This window comes from Camelus ferus, chromosome 2, assembly GCF_009834535.1.
Source record: "Camelus ferus isolate YT-003-E chromosome 2, BCGSAC_Cfer_1.0, whole genome shotgun sequence".
Lineage (NCBI taxonomy): Eukaryota > Metazoa > Chordata > Mammalia > Artiodactyla > Camelidae > Camelus > Camelus ferus.
In genome coordinates this window covers 35018319-35039394 of record NC_045697.1, presented here as the reverse complement: position 1 = coordinate 35039394, position 21076 = coordinate 35018319, and the positions used below count along the sequence as shown (strand labels likewise).

The 21076-nt window shown below is 37.5% G+C and overlaps 1 protein-coding gene across 5 annotated transcripts in view; it reads left to right on the top strand.

Annotated features, from left to right (window-relative positions):
• The window catches only part of FRYL (FRY like transcription coactivator), a 226676-nt gene that overhangs the window by 179136 nt on the left and 26464 nt on the right, over positions 1–21076 (top strand). For all 5 annotated transcript variants that reach the window (XM_032497154.1, XM_006185951.3, XM_032497176.1 and 2 more), the window contains 11 exons: positions 365–486; positions 1439–1629; positions 2942–3036; positions 4117–4724; positions 5017–5114; positions 9120–9290; positions 11169–11309; positions 13877–14074; positions 16761–16922; positions 17033–17107; positions 17430–17606. In XM_032497154.1, coding sequence (XP_032353045.1) covers positions 365–486; positions 1439–1629; positions 2942–3036; positions 4117–4724; positions 5017–5114; positions 9120–9290; positions 11169–11309; positions 13877–14074; positions 16761–16922; positions 17033–17107; positions 17430–17606 — 2038 coding nt within the window. The remainder of the gene's footprint in view (positions 1–364; positions 487–1438; positions 1630–2941; positions 3037–4116; positions 4725–5016; positions 5115–9119; positions 9291–11168; positions 11310–13876; positions 14075–16760; positions 16923–17032; positions 17108–17429; positions 17607–21076) is intronic.

The following is a 21076-nucleotide window of genomic DNA, read 5'->3' as shown; positions in this document are numbered from 1 at the left end:
AGTTTTAGCTTATAAATTATTTTCTCTGCATCACAATCTAAATACAGTCTAGCCTCTACAAGTTATAATGTTTTGATCTGTAATACATAAGCAATAACCAGTACTCTTTCCACTTGGCAAAAAATTTGTCATCTTTTCCTCCTACCTCTGGGAGAATCTGCCTGTAATGATGGAACTTGCATCTTCCTGTACTTGCTCTAAATCATTACATGTCCAGGAACATAAATAGTAGTAGTAGCCTGTGTGACATGCTGTTTGATTTATTCAACTACTATCCTTTTTAATTGCAAAAGCACGTTTTAGGTGAGTATGAGTAAAACTTAAGGTAAAAGCCAAGGGAGTTACATCTGTTCTCTGTTTTCAGAAAAAGAGGGCCCCTTTGGAACCATGAGGATGTTTCTGCCAAGAATCCTAGCATAAAGAGTGCCGAGCAGTTAACAACATTTTTGAAACATGTGGTTTCTGTTTTTAAGCAGTCAAGCTCAGGTATCTTTTAATAAATATTTCGGATAATATTTACTTTCAAGGAGATATTTTAGGGTGATGTCAAAACTTCTGATACTGTTCAGCAAAAAGTTGACCATTGATGTGTTTCAAGTTGAGTTTTAGACAGTTTTTCCTTTTTAACTTACTAGTGATAACAGATTTGTTTTGGTTGAAAAGAAATTAAGTTACTACTTAAATTAAGAATGCTCCTTTGACAGCCTGGGGTTCTTAGTTTTGTGTAGGATGGCATAATAAAATTACAATACAGTTGTTTATTATGAAACAATTATATTTAAGGAACATAGGTAGAGATGACAAACCTTAACATAATTTTTTATACTGGTATGAGTCTCTGTGATTTTTGAACTTAACACATTCTGAAAATTATAGTAAAGTGTGTGTATCTAAAGCAGTAATTCTCAGCTGGGGGCGATTTTGCTTCTCGGGACATTTTGCAATGTCTGGAAACACTTTTGTCACAATTAAGGGGCGGGTGGCAGGAGGTCGCTACTGGTGTCAGGTTGGATAAAGGCTAGGGATGCCAGTACTTAAGTACGCGGCACCGGGCAGCCCTCACAACAGTTATCTGGCCGGAGTGTCAGTAGTGCTGAGGCTGAGAAACCCTGTTCTCAGGGAGTCCTTCCCTGAGATTAGAGTGAAGAGTCATCTAAAATTCAAATGAGAGGGGCAGGATAGAGCTCAGTGGTAGAGTTCGTGTTTAGCATGCACGGAGCCCTGGGTTCAATTCGCAGTGCCTCCACTTAACAAAAATAAAAAAGCAATGGAATTTAATGAAAAGAAAAGGCATTGACTTACAAAAGTTTAGTCCATACCCAGTTTGCCAGGCACCGTGCTGACACTGGTTTAAAGTGGTTATTAGCCTCCGATCGTAACCCCATCTATATTCTGAAAAACAAGAAGCAGTTAAACTTTGTTTCCGTTGTTTTCACAGAGGGAATTCATTTGGAACATCATCTTAGCGAAGTTGCTCTGCAGACAGCACTTTCTTGTTCTTCTCGACACTATGCTGGGAGATCCTTTCAGATTTTCAGGGCCCTAAAGCAGCCTCTTTCTGCAACCACACTTTCTGATGTTCTCTCCAGACTTGTAGAAACTGTAGGGGATCCAGGAGAAGATGCACAGGTAGTTCGTTAAATCTTTTCAGCAGGTGTTGAGCAGCGCCTTGTTGTCAAGGACTTATTGCCAAATGTAAATCACTGCAGGTAGAGCAATACATAGGGCACATAGAATTATTAATGTCAGAATTTTAGACGTTGTATAAGTAATACTAGTAACATACCAATTGAATTAAATTGTTAGTGCCTGTCAGAAAAAGCTTTATACGCACACACCTGGCTATTATTCTTGGATGACCACAGGGTAAAAGAGGAAGTTAAAGTAGAACACTTGATTTCATTTTTTAAGATAAAGTGGAATATTGCAATAGGGAATGTACATACATCTGTACATGGTTTTATTAATGTTTTTAGACACCAGGGATACCATAGTAAACAAGACAACATTGCTGGCATTCTGGAGCTCACATTTCATGGGGGAAACAGGACTTTAGTCCACCAATAATGTGTAATGCCATTTTACTTAGTGATGAATGCTGTGAAAATAATAAGACAGAGTAACAGGTTATAAAGAATGACAGGGGGAGGGGTTGTTTTATACGTGATCATCTGAAAAGATGAGTTTTTGAACACACATTTAAATGGAGTGAGCCCTGTGATAATCTGGGGAAGAGAGCAAAGGGAAATAGAACTAGCAAGTGCAAAGGCCCTGGGGGAGGAGCAAAAGGCTTTTTAAAGGAACATCAAGCAAACCAGTGTGGTGAGAGTGTTTTAGACAGGGACATCAACAGGCAGGTGGATGTGATGAGGAGGGTAGGTCTAGATCTTGTGAGGCCTGGAAGGTTCTGTTGAGAGGTGAGATTTTACTCTGAATTGACGGGAAACCACCCATAGGTTTTAAAAGGAGAGTGATGGATACAATTTGCTCTTTAAAAAATTCACTCTGGAGGCTAGGTGGAGTCCTCAGGAAAGCAAGAAAGGTCAGTTAAGAGGCTGTTTGTAGGAGTCCAGTCCGAAATGATGTCAGTTTGGATTAAAGGAAAGCTGTGGAGGTAGGGAAAAGAAGTTGGGTTTAGGATATATTTTTTAAGTAATATTTTTAGGACTTGGTGATGGTTTCAATTAGATGTGAGGGAAAGCAACAGGGTGGCTCCTAGATTTCTGGTCTAAGCAATTTTGGGTGAATTGTGTTGCCATTATGATCAATTTATACCATTAGTTGGATGCATTTTCGTCAATCAGCAAGATCGTGTTGCTCAAGAGTTTAATTACTTTGTAATATTAACGTGGAGTTTGTTCTATTTTAAAATCTCATCAGGAAGTGTGTTGCAATTTCTTCTTTCCAGAGCATAATTAATTAAAATCTGCCTTTCTTCTAGGGATTTGTGATTGAGCTTCTTCTCACGTTGGAATCTGCAATTGATACTTTGGCTGAAACCATGAAGCATTATGATCTTCTTTCTGCCCTTTCTCAGTAAGAGTTTAAAACTAGGCAACCAGTAGATTTGTATATAGACCTTCAATAGCTAAATATGTATAATATTGTATTGTGCTAATATTGGTGGTGAGAATAATACCCCAAAATTCAGATGGATTACCAGTGGGAAAATGAGCCCCAGATGGTGAGGACATGTGACGAGTCACGGGGCTGGGAAGTGGCAGTGCTGTCTCTCTGACATCCTGGCCAGAGCTCTTTCTGCTGGGCTGCTTGGCTTCAGCCTCAGTGACGGGCTCTGTTCCTGCCACACTCAGCATCCCATTGTGCTCCCAGCAGGCCAGGCACCTCAAAACTCACACCTTCCACATACTGTTCCTTCTCCCTGGACCAGCCTCTCTTCGAACTTTATCTTCCTTGCAAATCCCGAATTGGCTTCTCCTTTAAGTCCTGTCTCAGTATCACCTCCTAGCTAAACATTTCTGCCTGCCCCAGGGTAAGGCTAATTACTCCATCCTTTGGATTGTCACAGTGTTTTCTTTATATTTTAATGACAGCAACTAACAGGCTGTAATTTATCCATCTACATGGACTTTACCTGATATTCCTAGCATTTTACACACTGCTGGCACATGTAGAAAGAATTCTGTAATTATTTTTTAACCAATGATAATTGGATGTGAAGGAGAGGAGAAATCAAAAATAAAATTTTTGAGCTTGGTTCTTCTGGAAAGAGTGTGAATTGACAGAAATAGGGACCCCAGGACCATCAGCTCTGGGGTTAAGACAAAGGAAGCCTGCTTGGGATATAATGTTTACTAAATCCCAAAGCTAAACATTATCAGTGGTAACTGTAGCAGAAATTTCACTTGAAGTCAAACCTCATCCAACCCAAAGGAAACAATTGGCCACAGTAGAAAAGATACTGTTGTACATTTCAACAGGGAGGAAAGAACTGAAATTTAATTAAGCAAAGTCCAGTATACTTAGAAGTGATTTTTTTCCTGGTAACAGTTACCCTTTTCAGCATTTTCAAGAGTACAATTAATGTAGCTAAAGAAATGATTGTGCACGGATTCATCTTTTTTCTTTCTTTCTTTCTCTTTTTTTCTTAAAAAGAACCTCATACCATGATCCTATAATGGGAAACAAGTATGCAGCTAACAGGAAAAGCACTGGACAACTCAATTTAAGCACAAGTCCCATTAATAGTAGCAGTTATTTGGGATATAACAGTAATACAAGAAGTAACTCTTTGAGATTAAGTTTAATTGGTGACCGAAGGGGTGACCGGCGGCGGAGTAACACACTGGATATAATGGACGGACGGATAAACCATAGCAGTAGTTTAGTGAGGACTAGAAGCCTTTCCTCTCTGAGAGAGAAAGCAGTGTATGATGTGCAGTCCACTACTGAGCCTGCCAACTTGATGGCCACCATTTTTTGGATAGCAGCATCTTTATTAGAGTCAGATTACGAATACGAATACCTCCTGGCTCTCAGGCTTCTCAACAAACTGCTGATCCACTTGCCTTTGGATAAATCAGAGAGTCGAGAGAAGATTGAAAACGTACAAAGCAAACTGAAGTGGAATAATTTCCCAGGCCTTCAACAGCTCTTCCTTAAGGGTTTTACCTCAGTATCCACACAAGAAATGACCGTGCACCTCCTGAGTAAACTCATTGCTGTCTCCAAACACACGCTGGTGGATCCTTCCCAGTTGTCAGGTGATGTCAATAGAATTGCACCAACTCTTTGCTTTTTAATGTAGTGAAATGTAAACTAATCATTTGTTTTGAAACCTACTAATTTCTGCTTTTCCACCAACAGTTACGGTTTTCTCAATATGTGAGATAACTTAAATTCTTTGGTAAAAGCAAAACAAAAAAATATTTTTAGAAGATCAAGTACTCCAGGAAATAAAAAGAAAATGGTTTCTGTGAGCCATTAAAAAAAGTTAATTTTTAAAATTATGTGCAATAAAATTGGTTATTGTTTGCTTTTTTTTTTTTTTGATAGGCTTTCCTCTTAACATCCTTTGCTTATTGCCTCACTTAATCCAGCATTTTGACAGCCCAACTCAGTTTTGCAAAGAAACAGCTAGTCGAATAGCAAAGGTAAGCAAATGTTATGCTGAAAGATAACACTGGAGGGAAATTTCCCTGAAGTTTATCTTAAGGGGGGACTTTCTTAGAAATCCTTTTACTGTCACTTCCTATGTGAATTTTGCATCTAAATTTTTATTTTTTATGCATATAAAGAAGTAATATAGTAATGATGTAACTTACAAGTGCTCAAGCCACAGTGAATAAAATTATTTGTTTAGAGTAACACTCCTCTGAGTCTGAGTCTTTTTCTGCTCCGTTTCCCTACTTTACTTTCTACCTGTTTGTCAGTTTCCAAGTCATTCATTTATTTAGTACCAAGTATGTACTGAGCACTGGATCAGGTGCTGGAAATACAAAGATAAGCAAAGGAGATAGGATTTTTAGCCCTGTGGGCCTTAGAGTCGGGGTGCAGTCAAATAAGTAGACAGTCACCATCGAGTCTGGTGACTTTCCAGTGGGAGGGCAGAATATTTTAGGGACACATAAAGCAAAAGTTTGCCTGAAGGAAGTTATGACTAAGCTGACTTAAAGGCTGAATAAGACTAACCAAAAGTATGATCCCTGGATGAGAAATAAGAGCAGGGCCGAGGGTGGAAATTTCCTAGGAGAAGTCACATGTGCAAAGGCCCTGCGGAAGAAGAGGGCATAATATATTTTGTGATTCTGGAAATTCTCTCCCTTTATGTTTGCCTTTTTCCTCTTAACATTGTCTTCAACTTCTCTGTCTGCTCCCTTCACTCTCTTTCTTCCTCATTTGGCTCTTTCTCTCCCATCCTACATTTCTGAAACAGGTTTGTAGCTCTTTTTAAATCAGCTGTTAACATTTGTTTAAGAGGTTTATAGCTCCTAATCTTAATTGTAAAAGAATATGACTTTGACATTTTATATTTTTAGTAATTTCCTCTCTTAAGAACAATAAAGAAATAGCAAATACCTTGCCTTCTACTTAAAATTAATTCTTAATTAATTTCATTTTATGTATTTATTTATTTATTTTGTCAGATTGAGTCTTGTAAGAAAGACTTTTCAGGCTGAAATCATAGACAGTTGCAAGAAGGAGTTATATAAATTTACAAGTAATATACGTGCAACAGGAAATTAGGTGAACTGGAGGAGGGACTCAACAGCAGTATAAGTGAGATAACCCAGCTAAAGCACCAGGAGAAAATTCAGAGAAGTTTGCAACAGAAGGGACCAAGCGAGTAAAAGTCTCTGGAAGAGCCTTTTATATAAGCTTTTTTTTTTTTTTTCCAAACCTGAGATTCTGTTAGCAATTAGCACAGCACTAAATGGAAGAGCAAGCTTGTAGAAAGCCAGGTAAAACACCCACCTCTGCATGGCCCAAACTTCACCACTGGTAAGTGCAAGTTTATCTCTGGGTGCCGACGCAGTGAAAAAATACTGCCAACCCAATTAATCACATACACAGTAACAAGAGTAAGGACGTTTTCATTATCTGGTTAGATAATATTTAATAAATGACAAGAAAATATTTAATAAAATATGCTATTGAATCATCCCTATTTAAATTTCTAAATAGATACGGAGAGATTCTTAAGCATTTTATAAGTATGTCTTTAAAAAGAAGAGCCATTATTACAGTTAATGGAAACGCATCTCAGTTTTGATGATGGTTTACCTTAGAAAACTAAACAACGTGTATTTGCATTAATGAGGTCCAAAAGTGATTTTTAAAATAATTTATTAAAGTGACTTTTATTTTAATATTCTAATGACACACCATTAGAAAAATGTAAACAAGGATTTTATTTTTGTCTACCAGAAATCTAGGAAAGAAACTATAAGGGGAAAAAAGTATATTGACTTACTTGAGGATTTCAAGAAGATAAAAAGAAGTCCCCTAATAAGGGAAGTAGGAGCATTTAAGACTGGCAGCTGAAGTGTGGGGAGGAGCTGGCTAGGCGCTGGGATGGCTGAGGGCACAGCGTGGCCAGAGGGCTGCTGTGGAAGCCCCTTGAGCGCCAAGCCTCTGCTGTCATGACCAAGGCAAAGCACAGGAAACTCCCAACTATCTTACCTGTTTTTAAGAAATCAAATATATGGCTCTCTGTGAGTCATAAACTGTTGTTCAGTCTGTTTCTTCCTGGTGAGCAGCACACAAAGGTTCCCTCTGTGCGCTTTCAGCAACCTGCAGGATGTGAACTAAATTGATTCCTTAATTATTCTCTCACTTAAACTGCCGAGAGTAATTTTCTGCCATTATGTGCTTCCTCATTATGCAAATATTGCTGTTTTTACTGTTTGTGCCCTTGGAGAGCGCAGAATTTCAAAATGAGGGAACACTTAGGACAAATATTGTCCTTTCTTGCTATTCATTATGGCAAAAACAGTATGCTCAGGTTTGTTATAAAACATACTCTATTTGACTCGAATTTTAACCTGGTAATTCCAAAATTCCAAAATTAAATCTAAGCCATTTGCTTTATTTAAAAAATTGCACAGCATATATTCCAAAGAACTTTCCTCCTTTTTAGAAATAGTTTTTTGTAAATCATTCTTTATAAAAATATGCTTTAAGGATATAAGAATTCTATAGGAATGTCTTATTCTTTAGAATAAGATTAAAGAATTTACTTTGAACTATAAAAATTTTTGTTGAAGAATAACAGATTGTGAAATTGAAAAATTATGCAGCTTTTAAAATAGTATGATAAATTATTATATTTTGAAATACAAGTAAGAAATACAAACCAACTTTTTCTTTTTTCTTCCTGGTGTCTGTTTTATGGATAAAAGGCTAATGCATGAAATCAGCTGCTTTTAATGATTGTATAAAGTAACTTCCAAGGTGCTGTGTTAGTCTCTGCACACCATTGCATGCCTTCATATCTTGGGCCCATCCAGTGATGATGTCCGCATGGTAAATCAAAGTAAAACTACACCAGAAATTGACACATTGTAACTGACTGTACTTCAATTAAAAAAAAATCAGTTATATTCATCTGAAATTTGAAAATATATATTTTTTAAAGGTAGTACTCTCTTTATCAAATGCTCTAGGCAGTTTGAAAAAAATATAAAACATCAATAAGATGGAAAAATAAGTGAGGAAAATGAAGAAAGGAAAACTAAGAGAAATTTCAGTGAGGCTAGCCTTTTATGATAGATGAGGGTCTGTCTTGCGTGGCCCTTTTCCAGTTCTGCCTTGTTCAGGTGTCCCCTGGAAGAGGTTAAGAGACATCCTCACCAGTAAGTCAGGGAACAGACAGACTAAGAAGGTGCATTTGGTCAGTAAGATCCTCCCAAACATTTGTTGATTCAGATTCTGTAGTACTGTATCAAGTAAACTCTAGGAAGTCAGTATACTTCGTAGGAGCCTGTAAATGGTTTGCCAAGGACCTTAAGAGCTTTAGGTGATTTCCTGAGGAGCAGTTTGGGGTCCACCCTGACGACCGCCATTCATTGGAGGTACAGGATTCAAGAGTTATCAGTGCTCCGGTGAAGTCCTTAGAATACATCACACATGTTGAGGCTCCATGCAGTTGACTGCTCTAGTGAGATACTTGGAACAGCTTGACGCTATAAAGCATCTCTTCTTCAGCACAGCAGCTCTGAACCCCGCTGAGGATTCCCAGGTTGAGTCTGCCTGTTAAGTTATTGTGCAAAGAACCATACATTGATTTTACAAAACGGAACTCTTTTTACAAAAGTTACAAAATGATACATAGGGTTTACAAAAACGTTTGGATTTTTACCAAAGACACTTTTACAGAGCATGAGGCTGTTAAAAAAAAAAAAAAAGCCATACTCTTTAACACCCACGGAAATGCTTGAATAATTAATCATCCTTCCGTGTTATCTAAGTTATTCTCTTAAGAATGCCTTGAGCTTTTTTCCTCTTCTGTTTAACTTCTCTACTGTAGTGAAATAAAATGCATTAACGCTTCAAGATATATCTTGAACTTATTTCATTAAACAAATACAGTTAATATAAAATCAAGTTTAAACTTAAATGCCTTTAAAGTGAATGAAATTATTGTATTTGTTTTTTAGGTTTGCGCAGAAGAAAAATGCCCAACGCTTGTCAACCTGGCTCACATGATGAGTTTGTACAGCACACACACGTACTCCAGGGACTGTTCTAACTGGATCAACGTAGTGTGTAGATACCTACATGACTCCTTCTCAGATACAACATTTAGTCTTGTGACTTACCTTGCAGAGGTACATTTACCCCCAAAAAACCAGATTTTTCGAACTGCTCCATGGCAAAATTTTCAAGTAGATTTACTTCTAGAAGCAACACTGATACTAATTAACGTTCAAATTGTCTTTGAGAGTAAAATAAATAATCCCTTTTTTTAAAGAAAAAATATATTTAATATCTTTCAAGTATAAAGGAAGTTTCTATAAAGGGTTTTTTTGTTGTTGTTGTTCATTTTCAGTGTTTATTTCTTCATTCACTGTCCTTAACTGATATAAACTCAAAATAATATAAACCTTGCCTTCATTTCAAATGGAAAATGCGTTTTTATTTCCCCATGGTCTTGATCCTAGACAATGGTTATCATTTTTGTTTCTTAGCAAAATTAATTCTTGGCTTTGAAATCCTTTCTAGAATTAAAAAATGCAGCATGCAGAGTCATTTCTACTGGGCAACTTTATTTTGATGATATATTTGCTTCCTAATCTAAACTATGATTTTGGGGGGGCAAATGGAATTTTAAAATCTGTCCTAGAACAGCATAAAAAGTTAATACAGTTGACCCTTGAACGACGCAGGGCACCAACCCTCCACGCAGTCGGAAACCCGTGTATAACTCACATTCAGCCCTCCACATTGGTGATTCAGCCAGCTGTGGATCATGGTGAGCAGTGGTGTTCACTGCTGAAAAAAATCCTCAGTATAAACACACCCACACAGTTCAAACCTGTGTTGTTCAAGTGTTGACTGTGTTTTTTTCGTTGAAGAAGTGGCTTCATGCCTAGGAAAGTAAATTACTCAGTAGAGAGCCACAAAGAGACTCTCAAAAGGGAGAAATTCCTAGTCAGCTTATGATTAAAGTGATACCCTCATTTTTAAAAAGTTGACCTCGTGGCTCAATAAACATTTTCAGTATTGCTCGTAGCACTGTTAAACTTAGCTAAGTCACTGATGGCAACCATCATAAAGTGCTTCAGGACTAGTGTGAATTTTTAAGATGTTGGTCTTGATAGGTTTGCTCCCATCAACTTTACACTTAAGTGAGACAACAGTGAAACTCTACCTGGTAGCTTCCTAACCTGGATGAATCTGTCTCTGGGTTTATCTTACACCTGTACCTTTAGGACAAGAGCCAGCACAAAGCCAGGCCTAACGTTTTTAATCAGCTTTGAATTTAAGAGGCTTAGACCAGCTCACCACTAAAGTAATGCTAATTTTCCCCGACGACCCAATCACGGGATTCTAAAGCCTGCCACTGGCACAGTACAGCCTATTGGGTACCACATACGGGCAGTGTATTTCCAGTCCGTAAAGAGAATGCTTTGCCCCAAATGTTACTCTTATTAGTGTAAGTTATCCTTGTTGTATTATTAATAATTCTCAAATTATTACTAACAACAATACTAATATTAGTTACATGTATTTAAAGCTATGCTATATAATTTAACTGTCTACAAACTCTATGAGGTATGTGGTATCACTATTTTATTCTTAAAAATCAGGCTCAGATTGGTTAAGAAACTTGGCTGAATCACATGGGGGTAGTTTAAGTGACTGATGTGAATGGCTTGGGGGTAGTTATTCATTCTTTGGTGATGATGGTTACAGCAGTTTTTCTCTTAACCTAAAATAAATGATGTTCAACTAAATTAGTTAAGGATATAAAAGAAAACACTGAGATTAAGATGAAAAATAATCCATCTAATTCTCCTTTCTGAAGCAAAGACAAGTAACAATAATAGACATCACCTTTTACTTTACCTTCGTTATTCTCTGTATTTCTAATAATCTAACCATAAACTCAGGTTAAATCTGTTATGGTTTTCAACATCACTAATGTAAATACTGTTGAATTTTCTTTAACCTGATTAAAGTGTACTTTTTAATATTACTTTTAGCTATTAGAAAAAGGATTGTCCAGTATGCAGCAGTCATTACTACAGATCATCTATAGCCTTTTGAGTCACATTGACCTATCTGCTGCCCCAGTCAAGCAGTTTAATCTGGAGATCATAAAGATTATCGGCAAATACGTACAGGTGAGTGACCACAAGACTTCTGTGTAGAAGTATTCGTCTCAAAACAACTCATAATCATAAAAAATCAGTAAACGTCTTAAATGTTATCTAAGAGTGGCGGGAGTGGTTAGTGCATAAATCATGTTTCCAGGAAGATTTACGACATGGGAACTTGTTCTCGGTGTTAGTGACAAAAAGCAGAATCGGTCTGATTCCTGATTTTGATTTTTAACGATTGCATCTACAAATACTCATTTCAGCAGTGCCTGGAAGGAAGGTGCACAGAGGGCAGCCGTCACCATCTCTGGACAGTGTGATTATGACTCTGTTCCTTTCTGTTTTTAATCAAATTCTACATAATGAACAAATACTACTTTTAGAAAAAGAGGCTCTTTGATAAGTCTGCATTTTATAGTTGCTTTCTGTGTCTGGTAAAAAGTGCCAGATATTTAGAAGGTAGAAAATCAGACGGTTTAAGTATAAATATTAAGTCAGTCTGGTCTGTACTAAATTTCACTTTTGAACTTTTTGAAGAAAGGTCATGAGGAGCAGATCAGTATTGTACCTACAGCTAATCAAAGAGAGCAAACTCTTTGGGAGCCTTAACAGATGCAAACCTTCTGTTTCTACTCATTATTTTTGCATTCACTGAAGCAAATCTTACAAATGGAAATACTCAGCTAGCAAAGAGTTTGTGTTCTAGTCCATTTCCAATAAGTCACAAAACTATATTAAAATGTTTTTTGATATTTTGTTGGGTAATCTGGGTTATTTTTTAGGTTCCCTTGAAAATCAGTGATTGCAAATATTCAAAAAACATAAACTTCTTTGGTAACCCTGTTTAGTTTCTCTGTTTTATCTCTCAATGAGTATGACTCCACCAAGTGACAATTACGTATTTTTTCTAAACCACTTTTCTCTTTTTTTTTTTCTTAAGGCTTAAAGAACTTAACTCATCAAATAGTTGCCAGCTCTCCCACAGAAATACATAGCATATTGAATTACTAATTTGTGAAACATAGATACATTGCTTTTGTTCAGAACCACAGGCTTATTTATATACCCAGTGGGCAAGCAAGTGACCATAGGAGGGCATGGATTCATGACAAAGTGAACTGCACTTTCCTGTCCGAAAGGAACAGCACAACTAAGCTTCCTGTAATGGTTGCGATGTTGGAGTGCAGACCCAGGGGGGCCAGAACTTCTAGTTTTTATTTTCTAATTTATATAGAGAAGCTAGAAATCTGGATTTTTCTCTAAATCTCCTCATTTTAAATGTGTTGTCTCAACTTCCTATTCAAGTTTATTTTTAAATGTTGGGTGAACCAAGGTCATATTTAGCTGATAGGCCATCCCAGTTAGTGACTTCTGCTTTATTCAGACATTAAACATTCTACAGACTTGAACTCTTGACATTCTTTGACATTTAGAACCCAACTACCAATATAATTTATGGAAACATCCCTGAAGAGGTTTTAGCATTTCGCAAGGCCCAGAGGTCCTAATTATTTCTGTAAGAAAAAAAGGACTAATTCCTACTTAGTCTTACTTTGTTAAAGGTAAACTGTTTTCTACAATGATGTGCTTAATGCCTAACAAAATCATATAGACATTTTTATTATTATTAAATATTTTGTGCTTTGGGTGTCATCATCTCAAGGTGTTATTAACTAAATTGGATAACTCAGTTCTGCCAAACATTTTTTACTTCCTTTTTTTTGGTAGTATTTCCCCCTGCTCAGAACTGTTAGCTGTGAAACGATATGTATAAAACAAGGTTGAGATGTGATTTTGGTACCATAGTAAGTAAAAAAGTCATTTTTTGTATGATTTTTTTCATTAGATGGTAGAAGAAAAATATTCTAAATTCTTTATTAGACATCAATTCCTCTTCACATACACATCTTTCATATAAACTATTCCTGAAATATATTGGTAGAAATATACAAAACTAAGAAGCAGAAAAATAGCTCAAAAACAGAGCCACCACATGTGAGAGGGAAGAGCTCACCGCGTGCAACTCAGGCGTCACGGAGACTGTCTGTTAGCACAGCACTTGGGCTTGTGACTTGGGCCTTGGGTCATTAAGAAAAATCTAAATTTTTTTAGTACTTTAATATTTTTATTTTAATATTTCCTTTTTTTTAAAAGGAAGTATGCATTAAAAAATGTTTATCTTCAAGATTTAAAACGTTTAACGTTTAGAGTCTTAAAGCCATACACTTCATTCATCTAGAGAGTTTACATACAAAGGTAAACCCCTTTGTTTACCACTGCTGCCAGATTGCTGTATTAGACTTTATAAATTAATAATACTTATAAATCACTTATTGGGGAAAATATAAAATATTCTGAGTTGACAGCATTATTATGTGTATGATGTCTCAAATCTAACAGTACAAGTAATAACTTACTTTCTTTCCTTTTGCAACTCAGACCCTCTGTTAAGGATCTCAAAGTAAAAATGAATGATTTATGAGAGTTTTTATAGAAATAATATTTTCATTGTCTACAGTATACACTAAATTTTTGTTCTCAATGAAATATGTATTTGTAATGTTCATGCATCTATTATTTTTTAAAACCAGAGTCCTTACTGGAAGGAAGCCCTTAACATCTTAAAGCTGGTGGTGTCCCGTTCAGCAAGTCTTGTTGTGCCCAACGACATCCCCAAGACCTATGGAGGAGATACAGGTTCTCCTGAAATATCCTTCGCGAAAATTTTTAATAATGTCTCTAAGGAGTTGCCTGGGAAGACCTTAGATTTTCATTTTGATATATCTGAGGTAAGATCCTGAGAGGTTGATACGGGTGGTCTATTAGAAATTTTCACTTGTTCATTTATTCATTCTGTCATTCAGCAGGCGTTGACTGAGCTCATACTCAGCAGTGGATGCTGTGACAGGTGCTATGAAAACAGGGGCGGGTGGGGAGAAAGCCTACTCTCGGGCACCTACAGCCTCTTAGGCAGACAGGCAAATAAGCACTGTGACAAGTGCTTTGGCTGGAAGTTGAAAGCACTATAGGAATATATAGCATGTACCTCTAACCTGATCTGAGCTGAATGTTGAAAAATAAGTGACCTTAGACAGGCATGTATGGAAGTTTGGGGAGGGGAGATTAACCCAAGAAGCAGCGGCATGTGTGAATGAAGGCTTGTAAGTGTGCACGGTGCTCTGGAAACTTCCGTTAGTATGGCATACCTTGTGCACAGAGTACAGAGGTTGGACGTAGAGTGTGATGAGAGAGGAGGCTGGAGGCATGGGGAACAGCAGGGTCATATGGACCTTATGTGACATAGTAACAAGACGGCTTTATCTTGAAGCAGTAAGAGCTCTTAAAGGATTTTTAGCTAGAATAGGAAATACTAGGATTTGCATTTTAGGAAGATCACTCTGGCAACAGGATAGGAAACAGACAGGGTGGTGGTGGGGAATCATGAAGAAATCTGTTAGAATAATTGGAGAAAAAGATAATGTTGGACTGTGTCCCTAGGCAATTGCAGAGGAAACAGAAGGCAGTGATGGTTTTCAAAGTCTGAGAAAGTAATTGAGGGGATTTAATGGGAAGGAGAGAAGGTGCTAAGTGAGGAAGAGACATCAAGGACAGTTGCTTTGACATCTTGGTGGATGTTGGTACCATTCAAAGAGAACAGAGATTCTGGGAGAACAGATCTTAGTGGGGAAGGAGGGCGCGATAAGCTCACCCTTGGGTACATTGACTTGGAAGTGACTAAGAAGCATTGACGGAGGTGCCTATTATCTGAAGAGATCTGAAGTTTTAGAGGAAAGCTTGGGCAGAAGGGGAAAAAAATTAAGGATTTTTAGTGTTGTATAGGTGGGCGGTTGAAATCATGGAAGGGAAAACAAGACTGAAATAAGCTGAGATCTGCGAAGCCCAACATTTTAGGGAGGGACCTCAAATTTTTTTTTTTCCTCCAGCACCTGAGCCCACTGTTGGTGGCTTTGGTGCCATTGAAATGGTCTTTCACAAGCCAGAGCAGTAGTTTTTCAAGATGAAAGTTTTTGATCCAGTATTGTGGGAGAGTAGAGAAAGATAACAATTGGAGAGCTACTCACATTTTAATTGATTAGAATTATATAAAATTTTAAAAATTGAGGGTGTTTAGTGTTGGTATTAGAATTTATCCAAAGCTTACTGTGAATTGTTTTTAAACAGAAAGTATGTTTATTGCTAATGTTCTAGTTAATATCACCTGAGAGTTTCTAGCATGGAGTACTCAGCATGGGAATATGATAGAGAAACTGAGCTTTGCTATTCTTCTAAGTCACATATTGATGGGGTAACAATTATTTTGTTTGAAGCAGTGCTATGGATTCTCAGAACATTTGATATATACCAAATACTTAATTTCAATTTGTTTCATCAAAAATTCCCGAGTACCTGCTCTGTGTAAGCACTGGAGATAATACTAGAGGAACAGAGATGAATCACACATGGTCCAGGGACTCTTGTGTAGCAGGGGGAGACAAATCACCATCACATGGTGAATGTCCAAGTATAATTGCCCAGGGGTGGTGGTGGTATCAGAAAAGGCGTCCTTGGAGTCTAGAGGCAGTGTTCAGGGTGATTAGGGCTTTGCTTGGTGCATATTCCATGTAAAGGAGGTGACACGTACTGACACATAGGTCCATAAAGGCACCCTATGCTTGGGGAACACGTTCGGCTTTTTTGTAGTGTGAAGTTCAGGAGGGAGTGGTGGAAGTTGAAATTGGGGAGATAAGCAGGAGCCAGGTCATAAGGGGATTTGTATGACATGCAAATGAACTTGACTCTTATATTCAAATACAAATTCAAAACACTTCACAAAGCCAAATAAATATACACCCAGTTTTGGGTCATCATGGAATTGTACTGAAATAAATTTTGGAAATATTGTACGCCAGATTCACAGTAAGCACTAAATAGATCTTTATCTCTGAAGTTGTTACTTATTCTGAATATTTGCAAAAGCACTTTATTGAAGCACAGTTAACAAGATACATTGAAAAAAACACTAAAATGTTAATAGACATTAATTAAATCTGGTGAGATGACAGGTGATTTTTTTTTAAATTTTTATTGAAGTATAGCTGATTTACGTTGTGTTCGTTTCTGTGACATGTGACTTTTAAAAATCATTTTTATATTTTCTGAGCTTTCAAAGAAGGGCATATTTTATAATCATGAGGGAGAAGGGTGAAGTGGTGGTTTTTAAAGAAAGCAGATCTGTATTTAAAATAGAGATAAGCTTTCCAGTAGTCTCCTCAGAGACTTGTTTCCAATAACGTGAAATCTCTTGATTAAAAAAAAAAATAGACATTTGATTTTTGTAACATTTACCTTATGCCAAGTAATCTTTCTCCTTATGCTGTTTTTTGGTTGTTTGTAAAAAATGTCAGTATAGATACGCTATTGACCTGTTTATGTTGAAATAGTTGAGTCAAACATGGGCATTTTATTTCTGTGTAGACACCAATTATTGGGAATAAGTATGGTGATCAGCACAGCGCAGCTGGGAGAAATGGAAAACCGAAAGTTATTGCTGTGACTAGAAGCACTTCTTCAACTTCTTCTGGTTCCAATTCTAACGCCTTGGTGCCCGTTAGCTGGAAAAGGCCACAGTTATCACAGGTACGTGAAAGTTCCTTAAACAGAAGCATCCGTTTTATTATACGTCTGAGAACTTGAGCATTTTCTTACTGGATCAGTAATCTTAACGCTTGAATATTCTTTCTCTCCAGAGAAGAACAAGAGAAAAGCTGATGAACGTACTTTCTCTCTGTGGTCCAGAATCTGGCCTTCCGAAGAATCCGTCGGTGAGTTATCGTGGAAGCATGTGTAAACGTTTTAAAAATCATGTTAGTCCATGAAGGAAGGGACGTTACTGTGTCTCCTTGCTTGTCTTTTCTAACTGACCTGACTTACGGTGTTGACTAAGAGTGAAAAAACTGTCACTTGTCTTTGTGGCACTTGGCAGCCATGCTCATTAAGTATTCGCCCAGTAGGTATTAGACCAAATAAAACTCCACTCACTGACAGACGAGGCCACCGGTGGCTCTTAGGGTGCTGAGATTCCATATTCAGAATGGCGACACTGATGGGTGGCCTTTTTCACTTTTGTTTTTGGCTGGGGGCCAGGTTGTATTCTCTTCTAACGAGGATTTGGAAGTCGGTGACCAACAGACTAGCCTAATTTCTGCGACAGAGGACGTAATTCAAGAGGAGGAAGTGGCTGTGGAAGACACCAGCAGTGAACAACAGTTCGGCGTTTTTAAGGATTTTGACTTTTTAGATGTTGAGCTGGAAGATGCAGAGGTAAGGGTGTGGCTTTCTTTGATAATATTTATAGGCTAGTTACAACTGCATGTGAATCAAGGGTTTTAACCCTGGGATCTTTGCTTATTAAGGTCAGAGTAAGGTCAAAAGGTAACAATCTAAATTGGGGACTAAATATGGTTAGTACAATTAGTCAATAGCAGAAGAAGTCTGAAATAAAAGGAACATCTAATTTTTTTTTCTTTATCTTTAAAAATATAAAGTAAAAATGGATTTCTTCAAAAGTATTTTTTTTAATGTAGAGTGTGCTTACTCTTAAATGTTTACATGAGCGATACTAATTAATGTGCAGCAGAACAGTAAAAAAATTACATTAAATTTATCAAACAGTTTTAAAGAGGGTGGCCCTGAAACTAACTGGACGGCTGAGGGGCTTTGGCTGTCAAGAACGCTCTGCTGGGGCCGAGCCCCTGCCTGACACTGCTCACCGCTTTATTCTTTAGGATTGTGCCAGCTCCCCTACATGCCTCATTTCATTCAATACCAGGGCTTTCTCCTCCACATTGATTCAGTTTAGAGAAAATTGATAGTTGTGTCAGCTTAGATGCTTCCTGAATGAAAAATCCAACTCAAAAAGTAGATTTACCAGCTCACAAAACCGAGCAAGCCCAGAGCCAGAGCTTATGTGGATGGGCCTCCATGCTGTTTCTGGCCATTTCTCTGCAGTTCGCTAGGCTCTGCCCGTCTCTACAAGTCAGCTTGACCTCAGATGGTCTTGGTTGTGTCCCCACACAGCAGTGTTCAGAGGAAGCGAGGGTCACTTCCGAACATGCTCTCACGGAAGTGAAGGAGTACCTCTCCCAAACACCTTTAGCACACTTCTTGTCACATCTCACTGACCCAAGTTGGGGCATCTGCCAATTTCTAAAACAATCATTGTGGCAACAATAATAGGATTGCTCACTACCCTGGTTGTGTTGGGCTACTTGAGACCTATTCCTGTTGGTGATGCTGGTCCCCTAAACCACAGTTTCCTAAACCTGAAAAGTTCACGTCAAATAGATCACAAAAATGTTCATTCTAAAATTGTTGTAAGTATCTATATTCAAGAGCCCAAAATGCCTATAATGTGTCCATAACATGCCATTGATATATCTCTCTCCCAGGACGTTAAAGTCACTCGTAGAACTCACATGCATTCATCAGCCCTCTTCAGGGGTGTTTCCTTGGGCTCAAATAGGCGAAATGGAGAAGTGAAAGGTAATGGCCTCTGCCAGGTCACACCAACAGCTGTTGATAGGAAACCGGGTTAGGGAAGCCCTCCTGGCTGCTTCAGCCTCCCCTGCAGATATGAGGATGTGACCATAGTGCCTCAGAGTCCAGCAGATGCCGTAGACTAGCTTATGAGCAGCACAAGCTCTATGTAATAGCTCACCGTTTACATATTCCCAAACTGGGCACGTTCATAGGAAACCAAGAACAGGTATTGTCCAGCACCTTATAGGCTTATAAACTTTTTTTTTTTTAACTGTGGCCATTGCTAATACATTTTATATCGCATCCGAGTGTATATGTATAGACACACTTTAAAATAAAAGTTTCAAGAATATGCGTCCTTACTCTATGCTATGCATTTTCTATGTATTTTCTATTTCTTTCATTTCAGTTTTTTTCTTTGAAAAGGGCAGGTCACCACCCTCTAAAATTGATATCACTCCTACAACTTGAAAACCACGTTGTAGGAAATAGGACAGACTTGCACATTCAGGCAAGGAAGTGTGGTGGGTTGAAGAGACCCACTGCTCTACTTCACAGGCATGAGCCACTTCGAAATTCTTCTGTAGATACTTGCTTTTTTCACAGCAGAATTTAGAATTTCTAAAGGCAGGCTCTTGACATTTTTGTAATGGTCAGGTTATTTCTTTTTGTTTGCTTTTTCTTTTTCCAAAGAACACTTCACATGCTTTCAAGTCCAGTACTCTCAAATGTTTGTAGTAATAAATATGGCTTTTGAAAAGAACCTTAGAATGAATTAAAGATACTTATTGTAGTTCTGTCTTTCATGTAAGTCACAGTAATTTCAGGAGAGTAGTGCTAATTTATACCTCATAATTCGGCCAAATCAAATGATAGAGATTTTCTAAAACCTAAATCATAGTTTTGCTTTGAACATGGTCACAGGAAATACTTTGCTACAAAACAAACTTAACTGCTAATGAAACTCCTGAAATAGTCCCCAACCTTGAAAGCCCACAGTGTGTATTCATTCATTCACCAAATATATGTATCTTGGGCCATTGACCTTATTATGTGTTATGCTGCATCATAATATGTGAAATGATATGTTCAAGGAAGGTGGCTTTCAAAGTCTGACCTGCAGACCTCCGAGCTTCTAGGACCCCTGAGAAACAGGGAAAGGTCCAAGGGCCAATGGGCAGAGCTCCTGGCCACCTTTTTCAACCAGAGCAGCTCTGCTTTTGTTCATCAGTTCTGCACAGTTGACTTCCACCATAAATTTCATTTGAAATTAGTATTCCTCTGCTTTATTTTAAAAGAAAAAAAAATTTGAAAAACCTCTATTCTGGACAGTTCCTCTTGGGTAAAGGAATACATGTAAATCATATTTTGCTAGCCAGTTCACTATGATTTGTCATGTCAGAGCTTAAGAAAGAGTGTAAGAATTACATCCCTTACACAAGGAGGATCAGCTTGGAATAACAGAAACATAACTTACTATATATATCCATAAGTGGGACTAAACTGAAATTTGTCTGATTCCCTGTTGACCTTTTGAAGTTGGCAAAGGTTATGTTTTGATAGCTATGATCTTAATTTTAAACTACTTTGTAGCAAAAAAATAACCATTGGATTTAGCCAGAACCACCTGACAGTCTAAAATAATTGTGACCCTACATGTTGTCAACTGAATGTGGGTATTTTAAGTCAGTTTTGCATTGTATCCAGTATTAAATCTATGTAAATTTGGAAGGTTTTTCTTAATAAGTTTGTGTTGCCACAGTGTATCACAGAAATGTTGTTTTAAATGTCTGTCTCTGACTTTTTCACAATATATTTTGCATAAAAAAGTAATTTGAATCACATGTTGGCTTCCTGCACAAAGCTTAATCCAGAGCTTGAATCAGTCTTTGGGTTTGAGAAAGCAAAGAGTTTTCCCCAAAAGTGTAGCGTATATTTAAATGTTTGTCTTCGTTCTTTCTAATTCTGTGTGTTTTCCTTTTTGCTAACCAGGAGCTGCAGGTAAGTTGCAGCCTGGTGTTGTGGATTGTTCATCTGTTGTCACCTGTGATGTATGTGTCTTTTTTGTGGTCCCATCTGTGTTTGTGTATTAAAATAGAAATGGCCTAGGTATTAGATTTAGTTGGTCCCCAGTAGTACAAGATGGAAAGCCAAGAAAATCCTTCAGTTAAAACAGGTTATCAACCAAATATTTTGATCTCTTTAAATATAAATATTGAATGATGTTTTAAAAGTTTCAAGAAATTGAAGGG